The sequence below is a fragment of the Carassius auratus genome, chromosome 46, assembly GCF_003368295.1.
Source record: "Carassius auratus strain Wakin chromosome 46, ASM336829v1, whole genome shotgun sequence".
Taxonomy (NCBI): domain Eukaryota; kingdom Metazoa; phylum Chordata; class Actinopteri; order Cypriniformes; family Cyprinidae; genus Carassius; species Carassius auratus.
In genome coordinates this window covers 12,409,133-12,432,696 of record NC_039288.1, presented here as the reverse complement: position 1 = coordinate 12,432,696, position 23,564 = coordinate 12,409,133, and the positions used below count along the sequence as shown (strand labels likewise).

The following is a 23,564-nucleotide window of genomic DNA, read 5'->3' as shown; positions in this document are numbered from 1 at the left end:
ACAGTAAAACTGTTTGCAGTACAAACCAGTTTGTTCTTAATTAAGATAACAGATTAAACTAATATGATAAGACACATCAGTTGTCTATATCAAGCAGCAAAACGAACTGTTTTGTACTGCTAAAAATAGAACGCAAATGAGACCGGAAGCAAGACCCATATCATTTACAAATAGCGGCGCCCATTTTTACGTCAGGAAAAATGTGGATATTAATTGAGAGACTGTATAAAATATTTATACATATTAAAAAACTAATTTTGTTCTTCACACTGTAAGACGAATCAACTGGTTGTTAAAATTGTAAGCAACAATACTACTACTACTACTACTACAAGTACTACTACTACTACTAACCCAGCGAACAAATTCCCCTTTGGTTGTGGAAACGTTATTTTGAACGTTCCAAAAATGTGGAAATGTCCAGTTTGTTTAATGTTCCCAGAACGTTATTTTACGGTCAGTATAACGTTCCTACAACGTTCTTAAAACCAAAAATGTATTACACTGTAAGACGTAGTCAACTGGTTGTTAAAATTGTAAGCAACAATACTACTACTTCTACTACTACAACTAGTACTACTGCTACTACTACTAAAAGGCCTTACAAATGAATGAACGAACGAATTAATTAATAGGCTACCATTAACTGAGAGATTGAACTGATTATTTATTATTTAAAAAACTCTTTATTCTTTAAATATTTAAGTGAACTTCTAAAAAGGTTTAAAATTATTATCATTATCGTTTATATTTAAAAATGGTGACAAACAGTTAAGTTGATGGACATGTACTAAGGTACAGTCAGGTACAGTGTAGCCAACTGACAGCAGAGAGGACTTCCTCTGTCTCCTGCCTGAAGAGATCCGTTCCGTTCAAGTCAAACATGGTTCCTCCCGTACAGGTCTCCCCGCTTCTTAAGGTATAGCTTATAATAGCAATAACTCTCAAATTGTGTTTTATATTCAGAAACAGCTAGTTTTTATAGTTTATAGTAGCGTCCTTCATTTATCCTCACTAGCAAGAAGTCTACGCTAATGTGTTAGCTTAGCATAAAATCTGCAGACAGCCGGTGGATAAGCTAATCGTGTTAGCCTATTGCCTAACCACAACAATGCAAGGTCAGTACTAGTACTATCTAAATGGGTACCATGACGTGTTGCGAAGGAACGTGTCAAATGTGAATAAGGGAAACGACTAAACTTGAACTTTTGTGTGCTGTTGTCCTAGAATTCGAGCCAAACATCATTAAAACTCTATTTTCCCAAAGCGAATGTTCAGTTTTAGTCGTATTCAATAAAGAAATTGATTGGTAAAAATATAAGAGTGGCCTGTAAAATCCAGCTCACCAGTAAACAAACCAGCATCTTTCATTCTCTGATTTCAGACAGCAAGATGGTCAGCATTGCTAGTTGGATTAATTTATGGGAAGCAGAGATATGGTAAGTGTTTGAGTTATGATGACATTTTGTTATTTTGAAACAGGCTTTTGTGTAGCCTTTTCTGCCTCAGTTAAATTAATTGTTTTATTGGGGTTTTTTTAAATCAATTTGCTCACCAGATTATCTGAAGCCCATCGCTGCTGAAGAAAGGAAGGTTGAGGAGGAAGAGAAGAAACTCAGGGAAGAACAAGAGCGCATTTACAAACAGCTGTCTGAAGGTCTGTAACACTCTCTCTCTGTGTGTATTTACACACGCACAATTTTATACTACGATATAACAAGAATAAAATATAGCAAAATATATCAATAATGTTACAAAGGTGTTTTTTTTTTTTTTGGTGGTATTTTAACCCTGGTCCACCTGTCAGTTTCTGATCTTTGTGTTTCAGTGAATGCGGATATTTTACATTAACTAGCTTTATGCAGAGGGGAGATACAGTAATGCTGAAATGGTGTTTGATGAATGAAATTAGTGCTCTTTTTGATTTTGTGATACATTAACAGTATCTCATTATGTACAATAGCATGTCAGTTTTCACCTACTTGAAAATTAACTTTGGGTTCAAAGTTATTCATTGAAAATATTCAGTGAATCAAGTGCAGAGTAGTGCTGTTCATGGAAAGGAATTTCAGGGGATGTATTTCTTCTCCCAGGCTACAGGGTGTTAACTTGAAAATATTGAAATAATTCAAAATTCAAATTCAAAAAAATTTCTTTTTTTTTCTCCACAGCAAACTCTGACACCATTCTGAAGTAAATCTCCATGATGTATCTATTCCAGCACCAAATGCAAAGAATCACAATGAACCTAATTTTTATTTTCAATAAAGACAGAAGTTAAAAATATTCTTGTATGTTTACTCTTTCCTCATTTGCCATTATTCAGGTTATTCTAAATACAGTATAAGCATCATAAGGGCGTCTGCATACCTTTTCAGCAAGAAAAAAAATCATTTTTAATTTGGTTGGATTACATTTATATGCATGACAAACCAAGATCATTCTCTGAGAATGTGTTAAGGACGGTTTTGTCTTTTCTGCAATGCTCTGGTGACATTTATAGAGGTAGGACGGTTGTATAACCTGACCGTGGTTTAGCATAATTCCCAGGATTTAGGTCAAGCCAATACAACACAAGTGCTGATTTTGCACGAATGCTTCACAGCTACTTAGCTGCGGTGCTGTACTTCATTAACTATTTAAAAAAGCGAGATAAATATTTGTTTAGAAACTCTGCTTTGCTTCATTTATAAACAACATTTCTGCTGAGTTTATCTAAAAACCCCTAAACTGCAATGACTTTAACAGAGACAAAAATATTGTACGTCTTGTAAGAATATTGTCAGAGGATTTATTGGGAAATGGAATGTGTAGGGATGTTCAGATAACCTTTGCAGATGACACTCCGTTATCTAGGAAGGGAAGGGTGGAAACTGCTGATAGTTCTCATGGGATAAGAGGCTTTCTTACTGAGTGACTCACTGAGCAGTTGTGTGAAGAGAATCAAATCCTATGCAGTTTGAATAACAGTTGTCTCAAATTAATATTGTTATAGCTTTAATCAGCTACCGGTCTGTAAGTTTTGTTCATGTTTCTGAAATAAGTCTCTTTAAACAAAATTTTCAGCAGCCATTATTCCAGTCTCACAAGATCCTTCTGAAATCATTCTTATATGCTGCTTTGGTGCTTTTCCTGAAGCATTTCCTGTTGTAACGTGATACATTTCTCCCGGCATGCTTTGATAAATAAAAACAACACCATTTATTTGAATTGGTCAATCTGAGTACTAAGAAAAAACACAAAGTTCATAAAAATATATGCTTTAATTATCGTGGTATTGAGCATACAGAAGGGAAGCTTAATGTTTACCAATTTAATCGGAATCGTCCATATTTGATGCTGTATTTTTATAATAATCAAATTCATGTCAAGAAATATTAAACTTGCTCTGCAAGTAAATCACTCTTGTGTCAAATTCAAAAGACTGAATAAGTCTTATTATCGGGGCTTTGCTGTCAGATCTGACACATTGATTTAAACATAAATTTTCATTGCTACTGCCTGGTTCTCCGCTACTTAAATTAAACCTTTATAATATGTGAAACAGAAGCAGCAATTTTGTATAATAAGCTTGTAAAATGCATTAAGTGCACTAAAACACACCTTTGCAATATTTACTTTTTAACAGGATGTAAAGTCGTACCTCATAAAATGAAAAAAAGACATTTTGTATATTTACACAATTAGATACGCAACTGATGTTTTTACCATGTTTTATAGACAATTAGTGAAAGAGAAACTCGATTCCTACAAAAAAAGAAAAAAGAAAAAAAGTCTGACATGAGAAGAAAAAAAATTGCCTGGATCTGAATACCTTCCTGAATTTAATCACAGACTTCTCAAGGTTCAGTGTGATGACAGGTCAGTTTAGAATAGATGAATGAAATCAAGGCCACTGGAATTAGTTTTCTCTGTGAACGCATGTCCCAACAGCGGAGACACTGAGTAACGGGACCTTGCTCAGTAAAACACACCCATGACAGCACTTGATGTAAATAAATCTGAAGGACAATTGCGCATTACCTGTCGGCTTAAGTGAAAAAAAAAAAAATGTCAAACTATAACTTTAAACCCAATCTTTATACATGCTGACCACCATTATATTCTGCCAGAAGCTATATTTTGTTGCGCACTAAGGTCTGTCACCTATCTTCTCAGATTTAGCAACCTGCAACATTAGCTTCAATCTGTACAATGTGATTACTTTTAGAGGGAATAAATGACCGAAAAAATACGTATCACTCATAAAATGCCGTTTGTTTTCTGATTTTCATTGAAAGTAGCAAGTGACAGCAAATTAGACATTGCAATTACAAAATGGAGGAAAAGTTATCTTGGAATTACAAGAACTTGTCATGGACCTGCTTGATATTAAATATCAGCTGATAAATGAAATCCTATCCATAAAAATAATGGTGATGCTAATATCTTTGACTGCATGGAGAGAAAAATAGAATAAACTTTCAAAATCAAAACCATTTTTTCAATATTCACCTCTGAAATTTCCTGTAGTACAAATAAGTCTGCATTGTGATTAAATTAAACCAATTATCATCCAATAAAAATGCTTGAACACTATGACCCAAAGGAAACACAGTGGAACAGTAATGCTAACTGTAGGCAAGATCCGATGTGTGTTTTGGTTAGCAGGTGGTCTTGTGGCTTGCTGATAGCATATAATGCATTGATAGTGTTTTCCCACTCACTCTTGATCAGCTCTAAGTGTGGTGTTGATCTGTGGGATGTACTATAGAGGCTAGGTTGCATTTCAAACTGCCTGGCCCTTTATAGCATTGTCTTTTCTCTAGCAAATAGAGCAGGTCTTGGATCCTGATCCTGATCCACTGGTGCTGTTGGAATTTGTAGCTGTAGAGAAACCATACAGAAACAAACACAAAGAATCAGAATGAAATAAATGCATCATATCATACAATATATGGCCGACAGGATGTGGACACTCTTTTGTTATTGGCTATTCTAGCTCAGGTCTGGGCTTTTTGATGGCCAATGAAGTCCCTGTGAGATTAATGAAGTTCTTGATGTTTAATTGCATGTTCCTCGGGTTAGCTTTTTGTGTTGGGTTCTTTTGTGGAAGTCAATGTGTGTGTTTTTTTTTCTTCAAGTTAACAGACTGCATTACCCTTTTTATAGCAGTAAAGTGAGGACTGTTTTGCCTTTTAATGTGTATATCTGTTTAGGTGTGGATTTTGGGTGTCTACATACTGTTGGCCATGTAGCATGTCAGTTTTTCAGTTATTTGTTTTTTGGCTTTTATTCTGATGCAAGGATAAATTAAACTGATCAAAGTGACAGTAAAGTTATTTATGTTACAAAAATATTATACTTAAATTCTGCATAATAATGCAAATCAGCATATTAGAATGATTTCTGAAGGATCATGTGACACTGAAGACTGGAGTAATGAATGCTAAAATTGCTTTGCCATCACATAAATAAATTACACTTTATTTTAAAGTATAACGATAACGCAAACGATAAAAATTCAAACCATTTTTAGCAGCTGCTTCCTGTTTGGCCTGAGCTGCCTCCTCCATTGCCTTTAGTTTTGCCTCATATTCCTCCTGCCTCTCTTTCCAATGCTTCCGGTTGTTCAGAATGCCATCATACATTGGCTGGATGTCGTGGTGAAAACGAGAAAACTCCTATGGAGAACAAAGAGGGAGGGGCTGCCAATTAATCATATTGTTAGAAACAAAGTGGGAATGATTTGGTCATTCATTCATACAAACAGCAACCAAAAGATAAATTCCCTTCATTCATAAAGGTACCTTGTAGACAAAAGTACAGACAAAGTCGATAAAACCACACTGAAGCTTTGGCAGCTCTGCGGCTTTGTTCCTGTCCATCATGGGCTAGATTAAAAGACAAATACCACATGATTGTTCTTTTTTCCACCAATGGTTGCAGCCCAACCACCAATATTAGATTCAGGTACTCACGATAGGTTGTTGCTCAAGAACAGTCCTCTCAAGATCACCCTGCTCCCAGAATTCAGCTGCAACAGAGAGGGCGACCTAGGATGGGAGAAATTACACTTTGTATATTGCTGAGAAGCAAAACTGTAGTTATTCTTCATTTGACATCTCTTACCTTGCTCTGCACCTCCCATGGTTTTGCGATAGCTGAGAGGTCGCATGCTGTCATCATCATGGCCCTGGTCAATTATTTAAAATATAAAAACATGCAAATCCAAATTGATTATTTTTTAAAAGATGTATTACTGTATGCTGAAATGCCAAGCGCAAGTTGTAAATTGACAAACTTACATTACAATTTCTTTCCTTGTTGTTTCAAGAGACATGAAGTCCACCCATTTCTTCTCGTCTTCATATGTCTCAGAGAGATCCACAATTTTCTGGAACATTGTTCTCTTTCTTTAAGGTAGAAAAAGGTCATATATAAAAACTTTTGTCTAATTTTAGCTTTACATTTAGTTTCACTTCTTTAAATGAACAGCATCGGTGACTATAAACTGTCACTATATAAACAGCTGAAGAAAAAAGTAAGTGTATATGAGTTTGAAATCACATAGTGATAAGTAAATAATGTATTTTCATTGTTGAGTGAAAAATTCCTTTAACCCACAGTTATTATACTCAAGAGACTTTAAAACATACTACTATGATATATTGTCAAACCTTACTTGAAGTACAATGCAAGATCAGTTGCAATAATGGCAATGTCAATGAGATGGAAGACATGCTCTGTTTGTCTTCTGTTGAGGTTCTGGAAGATGTTTAATGACTAAGAAGAAGAAAACATATGTTAGGAATATCAAACCAAATTAACACGAAGGCTCACATTCTGGACAGGTTGCTCATACCTCTTCGCCTAACAAGAATTTGCCAAATTCCAAGTGATGCCTCTCTAGAATGGAAGATCCATGCAGCTTGGCTAGAGGATTTTGGGACCTTATCACAAAACATACAAATGTGATGATGATTAATAATAGTAGAAGCAAAAATAGTACAAGTACTGGGAGAAATAGTAGTAGTATTTACTGACTTCACTTGGTAGAGATTATTTGTGCCTCTGTGGTCGATATCATGCAGGAAGCCGGCAGTGATCATGGCCATCACCTCCAAATCTGTGTAATACCGCTTCAGTTTGCCTGTCTGGCTCCATAAAAAAAATGTTTTCATCATTGTTAGTATTTGTATCAAAAATGTGACATGAAAAAGTAATCCTAAGTAAAAGTAAGATAGGCAGGTCATACCGTGAGTAAAGTGAACATGGTTTGCCCAACATTGAAGCCATGGCGCCAGTTGTGGTAGGTGATTTTCCTGTAGCCTTTGCTCACTGAGTACATGAATCTTACCAAAACCTAACAAGAAAACAGCAGCCAATCTTATGGAATTCCATGATGCTTCATGACACAAATCAGGTGTCTCCATCATTATTAACAAGCAAATTTACCTCCTGAGGGACCTGGAACTTTTTAACCACTCCAACTTCATAGTACATCTGAATCGCACACATTACAAGTTCCCTTTCAGTGCAGTCAAAGTCTGAAAAATGGAACGCGTAGATCTCAAACTTATTTGGACCCGGCAGTTCTTTTTTCTGCATGAAAAATAATAAAACAAAAGTCAGATAGATTTTTTTAGAAACATAAACCAATGCAAAAGGATAAAATAAGCAAAATATTTTGAATAACAGCTTAAATTTAATCAGTATATGGAGAGAATCACAATAGACATATCTGTCTATTAAAGCATCTGTGAGGTTTTAAATTATGCGAATTTATCTTATCTATCTGAGAAGAGTAAGATCAGCCTGTAATTTCAAGATCTTTAATTAATAAGCAGTTCAGCGTACCAGAATTTCCAAAAGCTCGTCCTCTTCACAGTCTCTTGGTTCTCTGTCAAAATATTCTCTTGTTTTCTAGAATAGAAATACCAAAGAGGACAAAAATAAATAATAATATAATAAAATAAAATAATGAAATAAAATAAAAGTATAAACTTACAAGGATGTTTTGAATCTCATCATCTCGACATTTGACATGGTACAGCACCATGTCTTGGGCAATGTCCTTCCTGTTCTCCAGCTTATTCATTTTGTCATAGGTGTCTGTGTTGAGGACCGACCAGCCCAGAAACTGTGTCAAAGCCTGTTGAGACAGCAATGCGTTGTTCTGTTAGTCAACAAGTCAGTGGTTTTTGAATTCAGTCAGTAATGCTACCAGTCAGTCTATCAGTCTTACCTCCATTAGTTGTTCATCATGGTCATCAAATGGTTTGCCGTCCTTCCTGTTGTAGAAAGTTGCAACGCCAACAATTTCTTCTTTTTTGTTGACAATTGGCAGAGACAGCACATTCTTGATGGTCCATCCACTTTCATCCAGAGCTTCCGTCTACAGAAACCCAAAGTGTTATTACTGCAAGCCAAGGGAACTTCAACCACTCCAATGTTTTGGCTTCTCAAATCTTCCCCTTGAGGGCCAATGCCCTGCAGAGTTTAGCTTCAACCCTAATCAAACACACCTGAGCGAGCTCATCAAGGTCTTCATTAAATCCATAAAAATCATCACAGGTAAGTAAGTTTGATCAGGGTTTGAGCTAAACTCTGCAGGACAGATTTGAGGATTTCTGTTTTAGACAATAAAATAAATTAAAATACCTGAAAGTTGAACATTTCATCTGCTGCTGCATTCATGATGTTGCAAATCTTGAATACACATCGGAAAGTAATAAATTAATGCTGTATGTAATTACATAACTTTTCAAAAATTAACCATACTTTATTCCCAAAGTAATAAAGAAGTCACTTACAAATCCACTCTCTGCAACATATGTAGGTAATCCACTAACCAAAGCCCAATGATCCGCAGGTGGGTTTCTGTTGGAAAAGAAAATTGTGTTTTTATAATGCTTTATAATTTTGTAATTATATGCACACTCTGGCTATAACATGTTGGTAACTAGAAGAAAAACAGAAAAACGTACGGTATGACCTTGATGTCCTCTTTTCCGTGCAAAATATAATCAATAATTTTGTAGAAAATGATTTCCTAAGTAAACCGAAACATAAAAATTTGTTTTTATAAGCATTTTAGAGACTTTAAATGTATAGTCCTCCCCCCAAAATTTATATTATATCAACATTTATTATGCCATTCCAAATCTATATGACTTTCTTTTACAAAAAATGAAGTAATGTCCAAAATGTTGAAGCTGCAAAAGTTAATGGTGACCACAGATGTTACTGTTTGGAAAATAAGCTCCAAACTGGGACTCAAGAAAGTCAAATAGATTTGCAATGACATAAGAGTGAGTAAATGTCCAAACAAGTTTGATTTTGGGGTCATTTGAATTGTACAAAATGCAGCTTACCCTTCCATCTGGAGTAACAGGGCCAGAATAAGGTGGCTGCTCTCCCATCAACACAGGCCAAATATCAAAGAACTCCTGCAAGAGAATAAAACCACCGGCCAGTCTTAGAAAGAGACAGGAGAGCCTCTAAATCAAGCAGCAATTACAGTGATTGACATACCTTTTCCTTGGTCATGTCCAGCAGGCCCACAGAGTACCTGTCACAGTTGAGATAGGCTCGGACTGTGTACAAAGCTTTGTGAAACTGTCGTTCAATGTCTGTGAGTTCTTCAAACACCTTGTTAGCAGACCACAACAGCAGCTATTCATGAGATAAAGGAAAATTGCATTCATTTATATATTGTTCAATTCCTTTTTATTTATTTTTTTACAATTTCATCACCTACAGCTAGTTTTTGCAAGCTCAGACTGACCTGTCCTTTTCGTGTTTCACAGTTATGAAGGTAGCTCAGATGAAAAATCTTCAGGTTCAGAGAGCCAACTTTCAGATACTTTAAAAAAAGCTTTTGAAACAAGAGATTTAGATTAAAAAAAAGGATGAAAATAACAATGCCAAGTATGCATCTCAGCTCAGTATATGCAAGTATGTCTACTCTCTCGTTTGAATATTTTATAAAATAAATAACTCTTAATTTTGTAACTCATTTAGGCATTATTGTCAATTAAAATGTGATAAATGCTTGTCTTAATTTTGTTTACTCATTTAAAATGTGCTATTTTTAACCGTAGTCCACTGTAGATTGTGTGTATAATAGTGGTGGACACAAACAGCAGACACTTACATCCTCATCTTCCTCTGTGAAATGGGGACCAGTAGTCTTGTTGACTGCCATAATGATGGCTACTATGTCTTTCCCATTCATGATGGGGGCAGCCAAGATGTTGCGTGTGGTGTATTCAGTAAGTTCATCAACGAATGAGCTGAAGTGACTATCCTACAGTGAAAGCAAGGTCAGTTTTGTCATGCACATTACACACTATCCCTGCACATTTATACTAACTTGCACATTTATCTAACATTACTGCTAATGGACTAATATGATATTAGAATGGATATTAGAAAGTAGATAAAAAATTTTTTAGTAACACTTAACAATAAGTTACCATTAGTTAATGCATCGATAAATGCATTTGTTACAGTATTTGCAAATCTTTGTTTATGTTAGTTAATAAAACCTATTCATTATTCCAAGTCCAATAAATAATGTTAACAGATTTTAATGTTCTTGTTACAGTGTAATTCTACAGTTAAATACTGGGTACTATTATAGAACTCCATGTACTCACTATATGGCTAGGAGTAGGATGAGGTTTTGGTTTAGGGTTAGTTGCATGCAATTATGCATAATTCATTGTTATTACTGATGTAAGTACATGTAATGTGTAACAAGGACACTGTAAAATAAAGTGTTACCATATGACATTATTTATGTAAACTAATGCAATTAACTAATGTTAATGGAACCTTATTGTAAAGTGTTACCAAAAATTAAGTGTTTGTCCCTTGTTTAACAAGATAACTGATACAGCGGAGATAAAACATTGAAATAATTGTGGAACCTTGTAAAACCCACAACCTATTGTACAAATAAATTAATAAATAAACAATCTGTTCTAAGTGTGACTACTGAGAGGAGATTTGGTCATTGCATAAGTGCCACATGTGAAATCCTTTCATGCTGGACATGGGTCATGGCATATTGAAATAAATGGATTATGTCAATAGGATTGGCCAAGCCTCAAAATATGACAATACTGACAGTCTAATAATGTATAATAGAGTCATTAGTCTCTTTCAATCAAGTTTTACAGTTTCTGACCTGTTTACAGATGCTGTAAAAGCAATGTTTTCTTTTGTACCTGTGTTACATCCTTCACATTGATGGGCTTCTTGGTTTGAGCCACATATCCAACTATACCGATGTCCAGAGGGAAGACGATCTCAGAGTCTGGAGGCACCACACAGTCATCAAGCTCAGAATTTTCATTAACGTTGAAGAGACGAGTGGCCAGCTCGGCGACGCCGTTTCGCTGTCGATACATGAACAAGCTACATCGGTCGGCATGAATCAGAGCACTGATCCGCTTCAGAATCTTAAAAATCACCTTCTCCATATTGACGTTCTCCTGCATGTCTGTAATGAGATCATAGAATATCATTCCTTCCTCTACCGAGCATATGTCCTTAAAACTGTCCATATCCACTTTAGACTCTGGGATTTGCATGATCGAGGCCACAGCACCAGGTTTGAGCTTTTTGTCAAAATAGCTCCTGGCAAAATCTGGATTTCCATCCAGGAACTTCTCAACGTCTTCTTTTTTGACACTCATCTTGGGATCTTTTGCTCCAATCCCAGTACTGGCAGGTGATGGCCAAGCAATGAGAGTTCAAATGAGTTTTCAGGACAAAAACGGAATATTTACAGCATAAAATCCTCAGATGGTTGAGAAAACGAAGAATCGTGAGATGAGATGCCTGCCACAGCAGGGGCAACCCGTGTCCAATCTAGCTGTCATCAGCAAGGTGTTTTCCTAATAGCGTTGAAGGTGAATCAGGATCTACTCTAGGAAAACTGATCAGGTGACCTGTATCAAAGCCTGAGACTAGAGCTGAAATGGATCGCTGTCCTCCTCTGAATGCTTTCTGTGTCCTTGGAAAGAAAAGAGATGCCCTTAATAACTGTATCAGAGGAAATTCTATATGATCATAAAGTATGTGAGTGGTAATGCACAATCATATGCTTTGTTTCAATCATATGGCCTTTGCGCTACAAGCTCTTTAAGTTCTTATTAAAAACACACTCCTCATTACTAAGCCCTATTTAACCAGGCCACTAGCTGATTATCTCAGCACCCCAGTTGTCTTCTTACTCTGACTGCAACCATGGGCACAGAGAAAGGGCTTTCCTTAAAAAATGAAACAGAACATATGTACAGTGTATGTGAATATTAGTCATTTAAAAAGACCAAAAGAAAGACCAGGCGTATTAATATTGTACCTAAACTATAATGCTATTTTCAGAGAAAAATGATAAAATAACACATTATTAGCATCCATAACTATTGTCAAAAAGATTTAATAACGCCGTATTTCATTCTATGAACATATAATACTTCCATTTTTATAGCAGTAACATGGATTAGCATAAAAGTGGGATCACAGCAGATATATATATATATATATATATATATATATATATATATATATATATATATATATATATATATATATATATAATTTGCAATCTGTAACTAGTACACTGTGATTAATATGCCATTGTGTACCAATATTATGAACACTGTATATACAGTATTACATAATTAGTGTATAGTATTTACAAAAGGAATACATTATAGTGAGATAGATTTATAGGTATATACACTTAAAACAAAATAAAATGAACATAAATTATAAATTGTGTTAATAATTAATTAATTCGATTTCCACATGTGCCACTCAGTGTTTCTCTCTCTGAAAGACACTCTGTTTGATGCTGCATTTCAAATATTTTTGGTGCATTCTAAATTCTCTTTATAAAAACTACTGAGGGATATGGGCCTAGATGGAATAATTAATAATAAAAATAATCCCTATAATCCTTTTGTTGAGTTAAAGTTCATTTCTATATAAAGACCTTGTATCCATCTTAAGCAAAATGTCATGAGGATAATCAGCATATTAATAGCTTCATACCTGCACAAAACAAGTGAGAGCTTTGGCTCCTGAGGGTAGGTCCTGTGCATCTGTGAAAACTGACACTTCTCTGTTGTTTTGGTGCACATTTGGAAGCTGTAAATGATTACTAGTTAAATTTATCCAGTTGTCAGTTAGTTGCTTGCACACAAAGATTGCAACTAAATCAACCTGTTAGAAAAAGTGCAATATATTTAGAGTAGCCTGAGGAAATGGGTGTGAACCTCCACCTCTTTATTAGCACATCAGATCTATAACCAATACGATAACACCAAACAATGTATTTTGATTAGAATAACAGATTCCTGTACAGTTTTCGTTAATGTGCTCATGCTTGTTTAAACCTTTAAATTGTAATATGTAAGATACTTTTATTCTTTAGCATGTCAAACATAGCAGAACTCAAAATCTGAATCCAGCCCAAGTGTTTTTGTGCCACCTAGTGATAAGAATCAGTCATTATTCTGCACTCTTAGAAAAATGGTAAAGATACATACAGAATGTAAATAGACTTGAAAGGAAAAACACAGTAATTTCTTAGTGAGTGAAGCTGCAATTTCATGACAAAATCATTGTTGATTATTGCTCTTGATGTTGTAATTGTCATGATCCTGTCTCTCTCTCTGTCTCCCTCTGCTGGTCACACACACACACACACACACACACACACACACACACACACACACACACACACACACACACACACACACACACACACTATTCTCTCACTTACTCTCATTATCTTGGCTTCTTCTAGCCCTCTCTTTCCCTGTCTTGTTGTCAGAATAACTTCCACTGCTAGAATTACTCAGTGCTCGTCATTGTACATCCTCAGAACCTTACCTGCTAAAGACTGCAGCTAATTACCTGCTCTGTGATTTCCGTCTGTATTCAGCTCCATCCGTCTCTCCGTGAGCTACGAGATCCACTGCCTCGCCAGCCTTCTGGTCATCCCTACCACAGAGGAGATTTGGGTTCACCTTATTTTACCAGTCTACTGGTTCCTTTAGTTTGCTGTTCGTTATTAAAACTTCAGTTTGGATTACCTGTGGTCAGACTTTTTGATTCTATTAAAGAACTGTAATTGTCACTCGCTTTTGAGTCCTCTCTAACCTCATCACAATAATGATTAGGTGAAAATCTCATATGCATTTCATATTCTGGTTTGTGTTAAACATAACTATACTAAAAGCTAGAACTGAAAACTGAAATAGAGTGTAATTGAGCTGCAGATTGATTCAGAGGATTATATATATATATATATATATATATATATATATATATATATATATATATATATATATTTAGACATACATTTTTGCTTGTCTTTAGTTGTGTCTTACTTTATTTAATAACTATTACACAAATACTATTATTAAACTGTAGTTTTCACTATTTTTTAATTTAATCTATAATTTACTATTAATTTATTCTTCATTACTGTCTATTCTGTTTTATTGCACCTTTGATATTACAGATTCTACATGTTATTCATCTATTCTGATTAATTGATTTGGGTATATATTGTTGGTATTATAAACCTGTTATTACACTTATATTGTATTGCTGTACTCACTATTTTATTATATTATTCACTTTACTACAACTTGTACTATATATATTTTTTAATTTTAGACGTCACTTTTACTATATTTTTATTGTGCACTGCATCAGCATAATATTTTACCACTGTAACCGTAAGTGTTACTGGATCCATAAAGAATGATCAATTACATTTGTTATTGTTTGTTGTAGAGTTTATATATGTACAGAGTGATGTGACAATAAGAAGTAGACCGCTTTTTGTCACTATTTGATTTGTATTTGCTGATTTTATTCCATTTTCTCAATTATGGTAAATTATTAGTACTTAAATAAGGTTTATTTAGATTTTTCCCGTATTTAAAAAGGAATGAGCTGTGTTCTGACAGAAGGCACAAAAAAAATACTCAAATGTTGAATTTGAATAAATAAATGTATATGTCACAGTTATACTACATGAATATCGGAATTGTTAACAGAGAAAAAAAATCAACCAAATCAACAAGAGTGTGAGTGTTAGCTTTCACAATTTCTTACTAAAATTAATCATTTTCCAAGCTTAACTAAATAACTGGAGGCAGAGTTATTTTTAAGTCCATGTAGATCACAAACCACTGAAATCGGTTAATAAAAGTAAACATTATAGTGTTTTTATCCAGTATAACCGCAGCTCCCCTGTTTATCTCCATTTATTTTTAAAGCAGTCTTGCCCAGATAAATATGGCAGGTGCATTGACGTATCGCAGCAGTGCCTCAAAATGACTAACAGCACTAGTTTTTACAGATTATTTGAAATTATTTCAATATATTAGAATGGATACACATCAGTTTGAATGCCCCATTTGTTTACAAACTGAAAAGGATATATTATTTTCCACAGCATATTTGCACTGATAATCAATGCCAAGGAGAACAGAATCGATATGCAGTAATCACAAGGGACAAATAAATTATGTTTTGGGAACATAAACGAGGGAAAAGATAACGAGGGCTCTTGATATCTAAAAAAATATATATAAATTGGACAGGTGTTGTTTTGCCATAAGCAGATCAAGTTATCCACTAACTGTAGTTACTAGATTTTAGTGATGATAATTCATTTAAACTGACATTATAAAAGATAACAAACCAAAATTGTATGCATTTTCATAGAACAGACGAATGTTAAAAAAAATTACCATTACATTATAATTGCTTACCATATAAGTATTTATATTATATGTTCTATACTATTATATGAAAAATAGATTTGTCTGTGGCTTAGAGGAAAATTTCTAAGAATATGCCCAATTATAAGAGAATCAATCTTGAGGATTGTTTATATAAATTAAATAAGGTTTATCAATAGATATTAGATATAATGTTTTCATTGTTAATTGAGCAGAAACACAGTTAATGTACATAGTTAATGCAACAAACTTAAAAAAGGTTGACCTAAGTGCAGTACGAGCTTATCCAGATCATTATTAAGTTGGGTCATCTGAGTTCTTGCCAGTTTATCTGCAATAAGTTAATACCTTCTGAAAACTGTTCTTGTTCTGACTGGCGATAAGTATTCTCATCGCCAGCTGGTGTCTTGGAGACAGAACAGATTGTCTGTACTGAGCCAAGTCTCTGCTGGAGAAACTAAGGGTTAATGACATAAGGGGCTTTTAAAGCCTGACAATGTAGGTAAACAAGACGTAGAAAAGTCCAGACTCCAGACTGTGCCACACAGTTTTCTGAACTTGTACTGCTAAATAATACTAAGAATTTAAAGAGAGAGAGATTCAAATGAAATCTAAATGTTTAAGATTTCAAGAAAACGGCTCCCTCTTTTGATTATTTATAACCTGCATCATCATATATACATAACTGAATTCACAGAAGTGCACTTAACTGGCGACATTAGAACTTTGTTTAAAATAAATGAGTAACTGTAGTTAGTGTGATACCCATCCATTCATGAACATTAAGTTGCAGAATGTCAAACATATATGAATGTACTGACCCGTTTTTAAAAGATAATTAACTCTGGCTCATGCTTTGTTTGCTGTGGAAAAACAATAAGGTCATATGTAATGAGTTTTATATAGCATTAAAAAAAGAACAAAGAGAACAAAGCAAATACTGAATATCCTTTGTCGTTAGTAACATATGTGATGTAGTACGCTGCTCACATAAGCGTGCAGTCACGTGTTCCCATGAAGAAGTGACTGCAATGACTAGCTTGGTTGAATCTGAGCTCATTTAAAGATTTGTGTGTTAACCTGTTAGTCTTCTGATGTTGAATTGATAAGTAATTTTTTTTTTCTTACACATGATGGTTATATACTTTGTTGTTGGGCATTGGATGATCAAACAAACAGAGCAATTTAATGACAGCAACATGGAGCCAAAGGCACAAACAGTGCTAAGGAGGAAAAACGTTCATGCTTTATATTAAAATGGGCCAAGACAAATAATAGAAAGCATTTTAACAATACAAAACACAACACACTTTAATACACACATTTAAATACATTATTTGCAAAGGTATATCTGTCTGTCTATATCGATTATCAGCAGATTTATGCTAGACCAGTTCAAACATAAAATCAAATTCCAGTGCATATCCACAGTATTAAAAAAAAATAATAATTCACTTTTTTTCCCGCATGTGGCTCATAGAGCACTACTCAGATGCTTTTAGCCACATATAACTACAGTAATACTACACAGAGATTGTGGGTGGCACTGTTTCTATGGTGATCAGCCCACAGCCCCCCACCCCTGCTCTATCTCCATCTGTCTGATTGGTTGCTGCGGGTTAAGAAAGCGGAGCAACATCTTTACCCACAATCCTTTGCATTATTCAGACAGTCAAGCTAATGTGCACCGGGAAATTCAGCAGTGAAGGCATGGCAAATGTATTCTCCATTCTGTTCATCTGCTCCTATGACAAGGGTGAGTCCCTGTTTCCCAAAATATTCAACCGCAGTCTTTATATGGTGGTGGGCTTCCTCTTATCCAAAGCTTTTTTATAGGAGTATGATATCACAAGAATATTTAATAGGAAATGAAGATAAAGCAACATGCCATTTGGGAAATTCATGTCATGTAATTTAGTTTATGACATTATTTTAGGATTTTAGACACTTGAAATGATCATGTGACACCGAACTGGTAAACAATTCATTTCTACATATCATCTAGTCTCATAGTGCCTATTACTATTAAGCCATATCTTACACAAGACCTCAGTTTGCCAAGGATCATATTTGAAGATCTGTTTGTCATTCACTCGTATCATTAATAAAGTATGACTCATAACTGATGCATTTCATATAAAGTGGGCCAAGATCTCTGTCTATACAACCTGCCAGACCTGATAACAACAACTGTTCTGTATGTCTGCAACGTCACGACGTCCTTATTTTACCAGATGAGGCAGGCTCACAGTTCATAGAATAAACTGAGAGATTGCCTGAACTGGCTCTTTGTTGTATATTGACACAATAATAATGTAAATGAATGGAAACACACACACACCCACATATACACACAGACAGCAATATGGGACAAATCATACTATAATACCCAGAAGAAGAAATAAAAAACATTTATACTATTACACTATTTATACTATTAAATAATATAATACAATGTTATAATACCACCACTGTCCGGTTTAAATAATAAAATCCTCCCACATGATCTATGTGTGGCACCCATCATGTGAGAAGAATCTTTTAAAAGCAGAACATTTATGACAAAAGAGTCTTTGCAGAAATGTGTAAATCATATTTCACTCAATTTTTCACAGTATAAATGCCATACATCCTGTAAGTAGCACAAACAGCAGGAACGTCAAGTCAGTGTGAAATCTGTGGACACTACATGCCATTGAACATCTCTGCATTTCCAGCAACAAACAAAGAGACAATTCTAAAACTCTTCTAAATCACAAAGCCGGTATATAACTCATTTAATTAGTTCAGATAAAACATTGATTCTATTTTCTTTATTTTCGGGGAACAATCTGATGTGTGAAATGTTTTTGCTCCGTTTGAAAAGAACTAGAAAAGATTGTACCTTTGCGCCTTTCCAAGTTATTAAAATAATTGAGAGATCTTTCACACACTTTACAATTAAATTGAGTGCATTTATTTCAATGCATAAATCTTAAAACGAGTATTATGTCAGTCTTATATGCCAAATATAAAATTTAATTTCAATGCAATTCAAGAACAAAAAGTATAACAAAGCAAATGTCTTTTTAGTCCTTCTCATGTGGCTCATGTTGCACAACATAGTCCAGTCTAGAATTCTTTTAAGTAGTGCAGATGAAACATATTTTCATTGTTTTTCGTAGCATGAACGTTTGAACTGGTTCTGCTCCATCTATAAGAACAAGTAAAAGATTCTCTCTAACACCTTATTATCCGAATACCCTGCTATAGCATAATGCAGAGCATTAAAAACTAACATACGTTTAACACAGGAGGGACACAACATGCTCGCCTTCTGTTCTTAAAGCCTATGAAAACATATGTCAGAATGGGGGACTGCCTGAAGGTTTTTGCACACTGAAGCTTGGACTTACACCATTCATTACTTTTCATTTAGATGCTGGGAGGCAGGGTATTGAGAGGTTAGTGAATAAATTAAGCAGTTCTGTTCATTTTTATAGCTTGTTTTTTTTTAGATCACTCATTCAGGTGAGTGTTGTATTTAATAGTTGTTCATTTAGATTGTTATGTTTTAAAATTGAAGCATACATCTACTGAGCATACATCTACTTTAGCATAAAGACAACTGTAGAAGAAAATAAAATAGCTTACTGATAATGAAAGTTCAAATATAGACCTATAATCTTTATGAGATGCCATTATGGAAAACAGTTTTATATGTAAGCGGTGACTTTATGACCCTCCAATAAAAAGACAATTTGGAGATAAATAATAAATAGGATTGCAAGCGTACTGTAGTTTGCTTTGCTTAGAGACCAGTGACTTTCATTGTCAAGGACAGGCACATCCAAACCTACAGCAGATGCCACACTGATGTGTATGTTGTGCCACATCTGTACTTGTAGTTTTATTAATGATTATAAAATGTTGCCCACTTTAACATCATTAATTGTCATTTACAGCTTTATCAGTCCTATTAATAATAATGAATTGTAGGTGAGATGTAAGATCAAGCTTCTGTTTCCTAGTCTCTTTCTAGCTGCAGATCAAAAGGCTGATAAAAGAATTTTGTGAGAATCATTTCTAATGATTGGTAAATGCTGTCCCTAAATCTTCTCAAACACCGATTAGTATGTAACCTTTGGTAATCGTGCTAACTTGCATGACTAATTATTGACTTTTTCCCACAGAAACAGCTTTCACACTTACTCCAAGCACAATGATTAATCAGTTACCCTTATTCAACAGACATCCAGTTTAAACTTTAAATTAGATCACTTACTGATCAAAGGTCTTTGTCCCTTTTTCAGGAGCTGTCTTAAAAGCCCCATCAGTGCATGGGTCCCTCATCACTGGAAGCTATGGAGGACTTTAACTCTGTGACTGTGGGCACACTAAAGCGTAGAGTACGGCAAAGGAAACGGATTCATGAGATTATCAGGAACAAATTGCAGCGAAACCTCTCCTGCTCAGGATCTAAAGTTAAGAGCACGCTAACAGGCTTCTTCCCCGTAGTGAAATGGCTTCCCAAGTACAAGGTGAAGGACTATATATGGGGAGATCTGATGTCTGGACTCATAGTTGGCATCATATTGATCCCTCAAGCCATTGCGTACTGCCTTTTGGCAGGCTTGGATCCTATCTATGGCTTGTACACGTCGTTTTTTTCAAACATCATCTACTTCTTCATGGGGACGTCAAGACATGTTTCGGTGGGCATCTTCAGCCTCATGAGTCTGATGGTTGGACAAGTTGTCGACCGAGAGGTCTACCTTGCAGGCTTTGATTTGAATGAAGACAGTACGAAAAGCGCATTTGGGATAAATGGCACCGGGGAAGCTAACACTACTCTGGTCAACTTGAAGATCATGCCATTGAATATGGAATGTGGGAAGGAATGCTATGCCATTGGCATTGCCACAGCTTTAACATTTCTTGCTGGCGTCTACCAGGTACAGTATGTACACATTGTTAAATCATATCTGAAAATCTCCATGCAAAGATGTAAGTGTTGTAACAAGTAAAATATATCATTTAAATAATGTGAATGAGAGATTCAAAGGAATTAATGGTGTAGGGGACCAAAAAAAAACTGTTATTTGAAACGCAATTGTACATTCCGAAAACATGAAAAACATGATCATCATAAAAGTCATCTTATGTGCATTTTTTTTATATTTCTAAGTAAATACATAGTACAGAAAAAAATGAATGTCATGTCCTTGACTGAAAATTGTATTGTATGTTCTCCTCAGGTGCTGATGGCCGTTCTCAAGCTGGGGTTTGTCTCGGTTTACCTGTCTGCTCCTATGCTTGATGGCTTTGCCACTGGGGCATCTTGCACTATCCTCACTGTCCAGGCAAAGTACCTGCTTGGCCTTAAGATTCCTCGATACCAAGGCTACGGCACTGTGGTAGTCACTTGGATCAATATCTTTAAGACCATCCACAAAACCAACTTCTGTGATTTAATAACAAGTGCCATTTGCATCATAGTGCTGGTTGCAGGAAAAGAGATCCAGGATCGCTATAAGGACCGTTTGAAGATACCATTGCCCACAGAACTGGTGGTAGTGGCAGTTGCCACAGTAGTCTCCCACTTTGCTGATCTAAACGGACAGTTCAGCTCCAGTATCTCAGGTGCCATTCCAACTGGTTTCATTCCGCCAAAGGTGCCCAGTATTGAACTGATGCCCCGTGTAGCATGTGATGCCATTCCGTTAGCTGTCATCAGTTTTGCTTTTACCGTTTCTCTGTCTGAGATGTTTGCTAAAAAGAATGGTTACACAGTTAGGCCCAACCAAGAAATGATAGCAATTGGGTTTTGCAATATAATTCCTTCATTTTTCCATTCTTTCACTACAAGCGCTGCCCTTGCGAAAACTATGGTGAAGGACTCAACAGGTTGCCAGACTCAGGTCTCCAGTATAGTGAGTGCCTTAGTGGTCCTTCTGGTCCTTCTTTTCTTTGCGCCATTTTTCTACGCCCTGCAGAAATGCGTCCTCGCCTGCATTATCATCGTCAGTCTGCGGGGTGCCCTGCGCAAATTCCGAGACGTCCCTACCCAATGGCGTGAAAGCAAGATTGAGGCAATCGTCTGGTTGGTGACCATGAGCTCAACTGCTTTAATTAGCGTGGAGCTTGGATTGCTGATTGGTGTGGTCTTCTCTATGATCTGTGTGGTGGGCCAGACTCAGAATCCTAAAGTTTCTTTACTGGGACAAATTGAACAAACCAACGACTTTGAGGACATGGAAGAGTATGATAATCTTTCACCTGTTCCAAAAGTGAAGATCTTCCGTTTTCAGGCGCCTCTTTTCTATGCCAACAAAGACTTCTTTTTAAAATCTTTATATAAAGCAACCCATCTTGAGCCATTCCTTGAAATAACCCGCCGAAGAAAACTGGAGAAAAAAGCTAGAGACAAGACAGCGAAGAAGACATATAGAGTAGATGAAACAAATGGAGATGTAAGTGTAAACTTGATTTCAAGAAACATTGATTTTCATACTATCATCTTAGATTGCTCCTGCATTTCCATAATAGACACAGCAGGAGTGAGCACCTTCAAAACGGTTTTAAAAGACTATAAAGAAGTTGGCGTGAATGTAATTCTAGCTTGCTGCAATACACCAGTGATAGATTCTTTAAGGAGAGGCTCTTTTTTTGGGGCTGGTGACAAAGACATGGAACAACTGTCATTTCATACTATCCACAGTGCTGTTTGTTTTGCTACTTGTATGACACAACCGTTTAATGACTCGTCTGTGTAATGTGCCCACAAACGGGTTTCAAGAGCTGATAAACATTTTCTATTAAAACATATGAAACAGGATATTCAGCTCTTAAAAAATGATGAACGTTGAATACATTTATAAAATCAACATGATGGGGAAAAAAATCCAACTCCCTTTTGAATATGAATATTTTGAATAGTCTGCTAACTCAGGGGTTGTTATTATTATAAACACTGGAAGACAAACCTGCATTTATGCCTTACATTAAGTTTTTTTATTTTATTTTATTATTTAGCTACCAAAAAGTACTCAAGTACTCAATCAAATTACTACCGCTACATAATTATGTTTTGCGACATATTTCTGAGTCTGACACACTTATCCTCAGAAAATTAAATATTTAATTACATTTTAAATGTAAAATATACAAGAAGAGAGATGAGATGATAAGACAATACAGATCTGTGATTTAAAGTTGCCTGTCATACTGCCTTGTAAATGTGTTATTGGTGTTATTGTGTATGGTGTTATTGAGGAAATGAAAGTGAAGGGTGAATTTCACCTGGAGATGTTATTATATTTTAAACCGGTGTCAATAACTACTATTTGGACCCATTTGGATACACTTGTTGCCTCAAGGTTCCCACCATATTCATGTTTTACATACTTGATTATGATGATTACATTGCAAAAACATTTTAATTATTTTTAATAAATGTTAGCCAATTGTGCTTTTTGGTTTCAGTTCACTTACTGTGTTTACAAAAAATTGTTTAAGATAATAGGATAATAAGATAAACAATAATAGGTGAAACACCTGCAGACCTCCAGTTAAACCTCCTGTTGTAAAAGAACAATTGCCTAGGTTTTTTCAAGAAAAACTCACAGGAAATGGTGGTGTCAGTGCCTTATTTGAAAGATACTCCACAGACTTCAAATTTAGTTGTTTGTATCTCCATGGTTCATCATTTGTGTCAGTTCTGCACAACACAAGCGCTGATTCTTATCTTTTATATCTAGTGGAGCAAATTATTCTATTAGTTTTATCGCACTATCATCCTAAAGGATAACCGCCATCACAAAT

The 23,564-nt window shown here is 35.3% G+C and overlaps 2 protein-coding genes and 1 long non-coding RNA gene across 6 annotated transcripts; 2 read left to right on the top strand and 1 right to left on the bottom strand.

Annotated features, from left to right (window-relative positions):
* The first annotated feature begins 791 nt into the window (after positions 1-791).
* On the top strand, positions 792-2,286 carry LOC113063742 (uncharacterized). The gene is made up of 4 exons (XR_003278730.1): positions 792-919; positions 1,385-1,439; positions 1,559-1,657; positions 2,172-2,286. It is a non-coding gene; the product is annotated as an uncharacterized LOC113063742 (long non-coding RNA).
* Positions 2,287-3,246: 960 nt separating this feature from the next.
* Positions 3,247-23,548, bottom strand: LOC113064217 (rod cGMP-specific 3',5'-cyclic phosphodiesterase subunit beta-like). 3 transcript variants are annotated; one of them, XM_026234863.1, is made up of 25 exons: positions 23,367-23,548; positions 13,918-14,004; positions 11,463-12,007; positions 11,217-11,387; positions 10,139-10,291; positions 9,770-9,859; positions 9,517-9,657; positions 9,357-9,431; positions 8,970-9,034; positions 8,796-8,862; positions 8,644-8,691; positions 8,228-8,377; positions 7,991-8,134; positions 7,840-7,905; positions 7,438-7,584; positions 7,238-7,345; positions 7,027-7,136; positions 6,845-6,932; positions 6,665-6,765; positions 6,288-6,395; positions 6,112-6,175; positions 5,961-6,035; positions 5,790-5,873; positions 5,510-5,663; positions 3,247-4,866 (listed from the first exon to the last, which is right to left on the bottom strand). In XM_026234863.1, the coding sequence occupies exons 3-25, from the start codon at positions 11,685-11,687 to the stop codon at positions 4,805-4,807; spliced, it is 2,496 nt and encodes an 831-aa protein (XP_026090648.1). In that variant the 5' UTR covers positions 11,688-12,007; positions 13,918-14,004; positions 23,367-23,548; the 3' UTR covers positions 3,247-4,804. The 3 variants fall into 3 exon arrangements, with proteins under 3 accessions (XP_026090648.1, XP_026090646.1, XP_026090647.1); XM_026234861.1 differs by having other exon boundaries at positions 11,217-12,007; XM_026234862.1 differs by lacking the exons at positions 13,918-14,004; positions 23,367-23,548 and having other exon boundaries at positions 11,217-12,326.
* Positions 17,433-23,211, top strand: LOC113064218 (sulfate transporter-like). Of its 2 annotated transcripts, XM_026234864.1 has the most exons (3): positions 17,433-17,517; positions 20,054-20,695; positions 20,999-22,516. In XM_026234864.1, exons 2-3 carry the CDS (start codon positions 20,081-20,083, stop codon positions 22,514-22,516), a joined length of 2,133 nt encoding a protein of 710 aa, XP_026090649.1. In that variant the 5' UTR covers positions 17,433-17,517; positions 20,054-20,080. The 2 variants fall into 2 exon arrangements, with proteins under 2 accessions (XP_026090649.1, XP_026090650.1); XM_026234865.1 differs by lacking the exon at positions 17,433-17,517 and having other exon boundaries at positions 20,081-20,695; positions 20,999-23,211.
* Positions 23,549-23,564: the final 16 nt, after the last annotated feature.